General features: G+C 41.8%; 1 protein-coding gene across 2 annotated transcripts in view; it reads left to right on the plus strand.

The window, feature by feature from the left end:
• The window catches only part of megf11 (multiple EGF-like-domains 11), a 93,340-nt gene extending 84,565 nt beyond the window's left edge, over positions 1-8,775 (plus strand). The window contains exons 21-28 of one of the 2 annotated variants that reach the window (XM_058076524.2): positions 101-229; positions 369-497; positions 582-815; positions 2,227-2,405; positions 2,490-2,553; positions 5,136-5,183; positions 5,738-5,944; positions 6,869-8,775. In XM_058076524.2, coding sequence (XP_057932507.2) covers positions 101-229; positions 369-497; positions 582-815; positions 2,227-2,405; positions 2,490-2,553; positions 5,136-5,183; positions 5,738-5,944; positions 6,869-7,059 — 1,181 coding nt within the window. In that variant the 3' untranslated portion in view covers positions 7,060-8,775. The remainder of the gene's footprint in view (positions 1-100; positions 230-368; positions 498-581; positions 816-2,226; positions 2,406-2,489; positions 2,554-5,135; positions 5,184-5,737; positions 5,945-6,868) is intronic. The other variant, XM_078789207.1, reaches the window with a different exon arrangement.
• Positions 8,776-9,983: the final 1,208 nt, after the last annotated feature.

A 9,983-nucleotide genomic window follows, 5' to 3' on the forward strand; every position in this document is an offset into this window, starting at 1 on the left:
TGTTATTGATTTTGTAGCTCCCTTGCAAAATGACCTTGGCTCCCAACATCCTGTCTCTCTGCTCCAACTATTACCAACATTTCACTCATGTCTCTCCCAGGCTGCCCCTCCGGTTTCTACGGCAGGGATTGCTCCGAAGTGTGCCGCTGCCAGAACGGCGGTGAGTGCGACCACATCACTGGCTTGTGTGCGTGTCGAACAGGCTTCATCGGGACGAACTGCGAGCAGAGTTGAGTAGGCCCGCCACGTTTCAGCTCTGTGCAAAAATGACCCAGTGGATGAGCTTGTGAGGCGTGCTATAAATAATTTTGATACACCCACTCTCTAAGTGCTTTAATTTTGCAGCAATGCACCTCTCTCCCATGCAGAGTGTCCTGCTGGTACATTTGGATATGGCTGTCAGCAGCTGTGTGAGTGCCTGAACAATGCTACCTGTGACTATGTGACCGGAACATGCTACTGCAGCCTGGGATATAAAGGCATCCGTTGTGATCAAGGTGAAGTGAGGACTGATATGAGATAATCGTCACAGTGTTCTCAGTGCCTACAAAAAATAAGCCTCTGTGCAATGTCCTCTTTAGCATCTCTCATGATGGAGGAACTGAACCCCTACACTAAGATTAGCCCAGCCCGAGGGTCAGAGAGACAGTCCGCAGGCGCCGTCATGGGCATCATCTTCCTCCTCCTCATCATCATGGCCATGCTCAGCCTGTTTGTGTGGTACAGACAGAGGCAGAGGGAGAAGGGACACGAGATCCAGCCAAGTGTGTCGTACACACAAGCAATGCAGATGAACACTGACTATTCTCTCTCCGGTGAGAAATACACGCTTTCACTTTATAGGACACTGTGAGAAGTATTCATTTACTTTGTATGTGTTTGTGTTTATTATTGTGGGTTGCAGCGGTATGTAACTACACCACATCATACGGAGAGCTGTTTAGAATGCAGTATCTTGTGTATACTTGATGGGAATATTAAGTTTGGCATTGGAAGTCTTAAAAATTCAATTAGTTTTGAAATTGGACAATTATTTGATTGCCTCCTGGGAGCATGGTAAAAATGGAGCGGCTACAAAAATGTATTTAAGTTTTATTTCGTTTTTGGATCCCAGAAAGGTTCATAATCTTTCTTGCTGACTTTTACAGATTTAAAAAAACTTAAACTGAACTGTTAACTTAAAGGGGACCTATTATGCTTTTTCCACTTTTCTGACCTATAAATGTAGTTAGAATGTTGTATTGTTGTGTTAAACGATGCCAAAGTTTCTGATAATGAGGTTTGCCCATTTGGAAGTGAGCCCTAAAAGAAGTGAAAACGCTTGGTTTGAAAAGGCGTGGTAAAACTGTTCCTTTGTGATGTCACAGAGGGGCGGACTTCCTTATATGGTTCGGTAGTTAGGAAGCACTTTGGGCATGTGACCAATCACAGTGGAGTGGGCAAGCCCGAAGGTGGGCTGTGGGTGGAATAAATTAACGCAGACCCTTTTTTGCAGGAAGCACAAGTCAAAGGAACTTTTTTTCCCCATGTTATGGGTTATGTATATTAACAGCCAACCTATGAAAAAAAGTGTGACTTATAGTCCAGGAAAATACAGTATAAAATATAGAATAGAATAGAATAGAATAGAATAGAATAGAAAATACAGTACATTCCACTAAACATCTTGGACACTCGGCTCCAGCACCCTTCGCGACCCTCGTGAGCATAAGCAGTAGAAAATGAATGAATGAATCTTGGACACTTTTTTACAATACAGTACTGTATATAGTATATCTGTATATAGTATATCTCATAGTAGCATGAGGAAGTGTGTTCAAATGTTTGACTGTTCGTATATACAACAACGGCGTGTTTATTATGGTGGGTTTAGTTCACAGTAGTGTATAACTGTACTAGACCGTACACCATGTGTAATATTTTGTCATATTTTATTTCATTTTAAATTTGCATTTAAACATACTGTATGAATTATTTTATACAGTTGTTAGATAATATCAATCATTCTGTATATACTGTAAAGGCAAAATATTTGATTGTAGAGGTAGATATAATATAGGATTTTGGTCGATTCAATTTTGCTCCTGATGTAATTAGATTATCAGAATATTATACAATTTCAGAGCAGGAATTTTGGGCGTACCTAATATTGTAGCCAATAACTTTGACTGTATATACTTGTTGTGCGAATGTTGTGACATGCTTACATAATACTGAACCCCTCAGAGTGTGGCAGCACTGTGGCCATAAAGACCAGTTCCGCTGAGATCAACCAGAACCCGAACAACAGCAGCAGCAGCAGCAGCAGCGGCCAGTGCTTTTCCAACCCCAGCTACCACACTGTGGCCCAGTGCAATGTCGTATCAACTATCTCTAGCAACCTGGATGCCACATTGACACTCAAAGTATGCTCAGACTCCAAACAAGTTGTTCAGTCAAGTGCTGTGAAACAAACCAATCAGTTCCTCGCTCTTTTATCCCCCTCACAGTCAAGCACCCTGAAAAGCCGCAATGGTTCCGACTGGAGAGCCTTCTGCAACCTCAATGATCTTGGTCAGTTTCCCTCTCTCATTGCTCACGAATAACCTCATCCGTCATGACTTTGTGAAGCCGCCCCAAGGGCAGAGGCGTGCGTGTCTTTAGCTGGCCTCCCTGCTGTGAATGAAGATGAACCACAGGTTCCTTGTTAGACAACACCTTTGCTCCCGTTTTCATTTGATATGCGTGGTAGAAGGAGAGCAGTGTGTTTTAAAAATGTGCTGTTAAATATAAACACAGCATGCCTGCACTTGTCGTCGTCAAAGATATAAGTATTCTTACGATGATAATGATGTTTTTAATATACATCTTTCAACACTCTATCGTAATGGAGCTGATGATGGAACTCATGTGTGTCAAACTTCTGTCCAGCCCGCGGAACTGCTTGGAAAATAGCATTGAATTGATCCACCTCTCAGAACTGATGAGGCAATTCCTATGGTATAAACTACTTCTTTGGAACTTTATTAAATATAGCACAAAATTCACAACCATTCTTCAGATTCAGACCAAAAGTCAAAATAATTTACTGCAAATTTCTAAAAACATCAACACTTGAACTATTCCACCCTTTCTGGACAAAATAACCTCAGAGAAGCATAATAGAGTTCAAAGTGAAACTACAGCAAAGCATACTGGGGAATCTGTACTGTGTACATTCCACAGCTGCAAACTCTCTCTCGGATTGTGATGTTTTTGTGTTGATTTAAAATACTTAGCTTCTGCCCAGACATTGAGGGAATGATGAAGAGGCCACGCCAAAACAACACAAATCTACTGAAGTTGAGTTTACAAAGCGTTGTCTATGATCTTCTCTGCCTTTTCAAATTCAAGCAGGCTAGTGTACAAAAGAAGTTGACAATGTGGTTCAGGAGAACACGGATCAGGAAAAACTCTTTAGTATACCTTCACCAAGTCAGCTATGGTACTCTTGAGGGGTGTATATAGGAGAAAAAAAATGACTGTTGAAGAAGTTTATTGTCCACATGAGTGTAATTCACACTAGGTATTATATATTAAATATACAAATCATGCAACTCTCTATACTCTCATTGTAGTGGTCAAGTGAAATTTTATTGCAGATAGGAATACATATAGGGCTCTATTTTCGTAGACGCTTTTTGTAAACAGTGCAGTCCAGCGCAGCACCGCGCACCCAAACCTCCGTAACTCCCATAAGCGCATGTGGCAAAGAGGAAGGAGAGAAGGTATGAGAGCTTTTAAGACAGCCCCGTGTAATCTTAACCAATCAAATGAACGCCTCTCATTGCCTTTAAAGGCACAGGGCCAACCAAACTGCTCATCAGAGGCCACAATGCGCAACGTGGACCACCTCACGGGACACACGTAATCTATTCCTGTGTCAGGAATAGGAGTACAAAATTAAGTGGCAATTAGATTAAACACAGCAGCAGGCTAATTCGGGCATCATGTTTATGATCCACCTGCATTCCTGCTCTGTCATCGCCAAACAGGAGAACCTTTGATGATATATTCTCTCCTGGTATCTCCTCGTCATCCTCCTTATTTTAATGCATTCCATCTTTTCAGATCACGTTAAGAATAAAAATTAAAACAGAGAAATAAGGGCAATCACAGCTAAATCCTTAAGACACAGACTGGCTTACTTTATTCAACGAGCGTCTCTCTTTTTTTATTTTTCTTTTTTTCCTCTTTGAATGCAATTCCTGAGATGAGATAAGCTGAATATATCCTCCGTATCGGAATCCGTGGGTGCTTGTGCTTGGCTGAGAGATGTGAACTCATTAGTTGGCATCATACGTAATTTCATGTCGTCAAAGGTTGAGTTCCCATTATGCGTGACGTCTTTCATCTGACATCAGATGTGATGGGACAATTCATACAAACATGTACATGCTGGTTCAGACGGTCACATTAAATAGTGGTTGCAGTGATTGTTTCTGTAAACCCTGTCTGTGAGGTCTTGGTGACGTGTGTCCACTGTGTGGCTATCAGCCAATATGCCACTGCGCCGGGTGCGCTTTGCCTGGCTTTTGGCGCACAAAATTTTCACTGCTACAAGCTGGTGCACAGCCACGCCCATCTCGGCGCAGCCCAGTCTACCAGATTGCCAAAATCTGCGCACAGTGGATGAAGTTCCCACTGCACGAGGTGCGCCACGCTCCCCCACCCTGTGCCACCTTGCGCTGCGCCACAAAAATAGATCCTATAGTCTTTATATGCTGCTATGCAGAACACTTCTAATAATAATAATAATAATAATAATAATAACTAATTTTGCAGTCATGTACTTGTTGATGCACTCAGACAAATCATGAACAAACAGTACCTGTTAAATTAAAGAATCTCTCTCACGGCCATATTGTCAGAGAAGGTGCACTACATTATACCAAAACAAAAAATTAAGATTAAGATATGCCTTTATTCATCCCTCAGTGGGGAAATTTGCATTGTACAGCAGCAAGAGTACAGAATCAGTTAAGCAGTACAAAATACACAATATAGAAAAAATACAATATACAACAATATAAACAACCCAAGTATTAACAAAATCAACAGTTAGCCACATATTGTGTAAATTATGCAACATCTTTCATGTTTGGACTTTTTTGCAGCAGATGTTCAACAGGGGGAGACACAGGTTTCAAGAGGTTCCAGAAAAGGTAAATAATAGATTTTACCACCCCACTGTATGTGTGTGAGTGTGTCTTTCTCAGCCTTTCCAACACTAATAATTTAAATCCATCCTTCAATCACTTCCACCAAATGACTTCCATTGCCACCTGAGTGTGACCTCAACCCCAATCTTCTTGTATCCTCCCAAGATTTATGTTTAAAACTCTTTGAACAAGATGATGGGCTGTGGTTTTGTTCCAATGGTAATTGCCCTCAGTGGCTGAATGCCCGATTTGTCATTCGGTGTCCCACAATGGGCAGTTGCTGGTGAATGTGAGAGACCAAAGGGTGTGAAGAGTCTGAAGGAGGCTCGCTGTGGTCTATAATGAGACCTCTTAGACTGACTGATTAGACTGTTATGGATGAGCTGAGCCATCCACTGTCTCCCCTTCGTACTCAGATTACTTTGTACCGCCGTTATTGAGCAAAAGGAGTATATAGCAGTTTTATTCCTCTTCCACTCATACTGCTGATCACCATCCCTTCATCATCATCTCTTCCTGTCCTTAAACCTATCCATCTAAATGTGTTCGTGTGGCAGATTACATCAAGGGACCCATGTGCAACAACAGCTCCTGTTCCCTGAACACTGAGAACCCCTATGCCACCATCAGGGACCCCCCGGGGTTGGCGTGCAAGCACACAGAGAGCAGCTACGTGGAAATGAAGTCCCCCTCTCATCGTGAAGTGCCTTTCGGAGGCACCGCCACCCTCCTGGGCGGCGCTACCAGGAACGTCTATGATGTTGGTGAGTTTGTTGCCCGGCTGACTACCAGAAAGTAAAACCGACAGCGCCTTACAATATGTCTTATGTATTCAATGAAATATTTGTAATTTTTGTAATCGTTAGTGTTTATTTACTATTTCATTGGTATAATTTCCATATTTATAATACCGTCATTCGGCTGCACGGTGAGTGAGTGGTTAGCGCGCAGGCCTCACAGCTAGGACACCCGAGTTCGATTCCACCCTCGGCTATCTCTGTGTGGAGTTTGCATGTTCTCCCCGTGGGTTTTCTCCGGGTACTCCGGTTTCCTCCCACATTCCAAAAACATGCTAGGTTAACTGGCGACTCCAATTTGTCCATAGGTATGAATGTGAGTGTGAATGGTTGTTTGTCTATATGTGCCCTGTGATTGGCTGGCGACCAGTGCAGGGTGTACCCCGCCTCTCACCTGGGATAGGCTCCAGCACCCCGGCAACCCTCGTGAGGATAAGCGGTAGAAAATGAATGAATGAATAATACCGTCATTCATTTTTTACCAGATTGACCTGAACAGGAAGACGATATTCCTTTCCCTAGAAAAAAAGTATTATATATAAAATTCTTACTGTATATGTCTACAGACTTACACAAAACCAAAAGCTGGTTAAATGTATAAGCTCATTTGAATGTATCATGTGATTTATCGCAAGGCTTTGAGCCTTTGAGCATGAACTGATGAAGCCTGTTCAGATGAGAGGAAAAACGTCCTCTAAGATAACCTGAACAGTCCAGATGCAACTGATTCAATGTCCTGAGAAGTTCCAGGTAGAGGCTGGAACGTCATTTGTCACTGTTAAAGAGCAAACCATTCCATGTTTATATGTACAGTAATGCATGCACCTCACTTTGCCCCCCCCCCCCCCCCCTCTTGTTCCATTCCTAACTTTTCCCTTGTTCTCCCTCAAGCCGTCGCAGAGCCCATGGTGAGTGTTTTGCAGGGGCCCAATGGAATGGCCACCGGTTTTTCCCAGAACCCCTATGACCTTCCCCGTAGTACCCCTCACATGCCGAGCCACTATGAGATCCTGCCAATGCGCCACAGCCCCACACATACTCCCCCTCCGCCTCACCCGGAGAGCCCCAGCTCCCTGCTCTAGAGGACCCACCTTACACCCTGCAAGCAAACTCCATGCAGCATCAGGCCCTTTGTCTCCATGTGCTCAACAAGGAACTGACATATTGAGATGGAGGGACAGCCGTAGCTCCTTGGGACCCTCATTTCTTTTGGTGGAAAAAGCAAAGGAGGAAAAGTCCACACACCAGCAATCATTCACTTTTATTTTGTCAGATCCTTCAAACTGCATCCAGATAATTATGGGCGCTCTATGGAATAGAACACATTGGCTCCAGACGAAGCTAAAGCTGTCATGCTGGGATTGGATGGACAGTCATTTACAGGGACAGAGCTGTCCTTCATTCAATTTATGAAGGACAAACTGTGGTTTATGTGAGTAATGGTTATGCCCCAGTAAGGAGTGTATAGCTGTAAAGATTTATGATGTACAGGCATCACAGATCATATGAAATGTCAAACACGGATGATGAATATGAGCTCACCTTCTCGGACACGAGTCAGTTTCAGTTCAACTAGGAAGACAAGTTCTAATTGGTACAAAGCATGGAGACATCCAAAAATAATGCCACTGCAGTGATGTGATGGCTGTGTCAAACCTGAAGAGCTTCAAAAAACATCTCAAATTTGGGATTGGCTCCTTGCTAATGAACACTCTGGATTTTGTGTTGTTTTCTATGTGGAAGAAGTTCTCTTGCAAATGTCTTACTTGAACGTTTCTTGTACGCAAGAAGGGATTGTTTTGACTTTTATGTTTGCTATTTATACGGATAATTTATTGTCGGTTCATTTATTAGTGATGGTGAATTTCATCTGTGTGACTTTAGATTTAAAAAAAAAGAATAAAACATGAGCATGAACACTGATGTATATAGCACCAACACATCAAATTTATCTACTTGTGAGATGTAATTTTGTGAAGCGTTTTAAATTAAATTCTCTATCTTTCTCTCTCTCCTGTTGTGTGAGATTGTAAATTAGATCAAATATTTGATCCGACCTATTCAACACCCACAAATGCCCTGTGAAGTTGTTCTGCGTGGGGAGGAAAGACCTCCATTAGGGGAAAAAATAACATCACTTTGCATTAAACAATAGTAATTTGTTATGAGTTAGAATGATTCATGGACTGTGTGAACTCCATTACGGCCTATAAAAGCAATAACACGATGACAATCACTGCCCAGACTGCATTTTCAGTCCACTGTGACACTCATATTTATTTTATCCTCACTTGTTGTCGTATCAATGCTGCTTGTGGGTTTTTTTTGGTGAGTACATTCACATTAAAAGCCTTTTTTGACATCACAACCTTGTTTCAAGGCAAGTAAATGTAACGCTCGTCAATGGGCCGAGTTGGTGGCCTGATCTTATGTAACAAAACGGATCAAATCAGGTCGTTGAAATGACATCAGACCTGCCTGTTCAAAACTGTGACTAATGTTTACTGCTCTTTTTGTTATACAGGATCTTTCCTACACGGTAAGTCCATTTAGAAGCCAATCTACAGCTCATAAATCAGCACGTCATATGCCCGTATGAACGGTTGGGACCAAGGCGGTAAGAGTGAACGCCACTGATTAAATACAAAGGTCTTTCATCCACGTCTTACAGTGATAAATACTCCAAATACTCTTTGAGTCTCTGAAATAATAATCGCAGGAAATGATCACCCTCACCACTGATGGATGATACACTGGTCCCGGTTTGTGTGGTTCCCGATCTAACCGGCAACTTTTTTTGTATGACACACATGCATAGAGACATTATAATGTTTTAGCCTAAGTCACTTCTTTTGAGATTGATTACTCCGAAAATAACATTAATTTTTAATGGCTTCATTACTGTTTACAAACCAGCCTAAATGCTGTAACAGACTCAGCTTGATACAAATTCTAATAACAAATTGACTTTCCCTTGCAAACAAAGTTTTCGCTTTTTACGGTCAAATTAAAGATCATTGGGTCTCCTCATCCAGAGTTGCACATTTTGACCCTAATGTCTTCATACTGCAATGACAGAAAACTTTGCAAAAAAAACGACTCACTATGACCGTCTTCTTAAGAGGTTCTGAAATTCCTAAATGCAGTTATGATTACATCTTCTGCTGGTTCAGCTGAGTCAGCATCCCGTACCAGAGATGTGTCTGATTCAGCCATTTTCCGACTACTTAAAATGAGGTTAATTACAATATAGTCTGTGCCGTTAGACATTTAAATATAACCTTGCGTTTTCCAAGGTTAACTTCAAATATTCACCCGGCCTGTCTATCTTAAATGAAAATAAAGACTTCAAATAACGCAACAAGATGAAGTGGGTAGATCCAGGCCGCTGTGAGTGAAACATGCTGAAGCATGCAGCTGTTTAAAATATTGCAAAGAAATAATGCCCTTTTCTCTCCTGTTCTCGATAGATGTGCTGTGTCTTTGCTTCCTTCTTGGGGGGGCTGTACTCTAGATAACATGTCACTCTCATTTTTGTCTGACACTTGAAGAGAGGAGAAGACAACATGCAATCATGTTGTTTGGGAAAAAGCCTATTTGTAAGTGCAGTCGGCTGAGGTCCATATAGCAACGCATACACTGTATGGCCGATGAGCGTTTTACTTTATGGCGTTAGAAGATAGACCTTGTGAGGACAAAAGGCATAGAAAATGCATAGCAGCAAAAGACAGTTACCGGGCACAAGGTTATGTAAAATTAAGGGATGCTCATTTAAAGCACAAAGTCATTTGACACAGAATGCCAAACAACACAAATGAAGACATATCAGTTTTAAATGGGTGGTGCACAAAATGGACACTAGCTAATAGTATTGTTTGTTTTTGTATTGCTTCAGTGTCAAGATTCATTCAATGGGGAACAAAATGTTCTTAATTAAATCCCAGAGTCATTACATGTTATCTTGCTTGATGATGCTGCAGACCTCCATCATTACACTCAGTAGATC

This window comes from Doryrhamphus excisus, linkage group LG1 (assembly GCF_037039965.1).
Source record: "Doryrhamphus excisus strain RoL-2023G ecotype Guam linkage group LG1, RoL_Dexc_Guam_v1.1, whole genome shotgun sequence".
Taxonomy (NCBI): Eukaryota; Metazoa; Chordata; class Actinopteri; order Syngnathiformes; family Syngnathidae; genus Doryrhamphus; species Doryrhamphus excisus.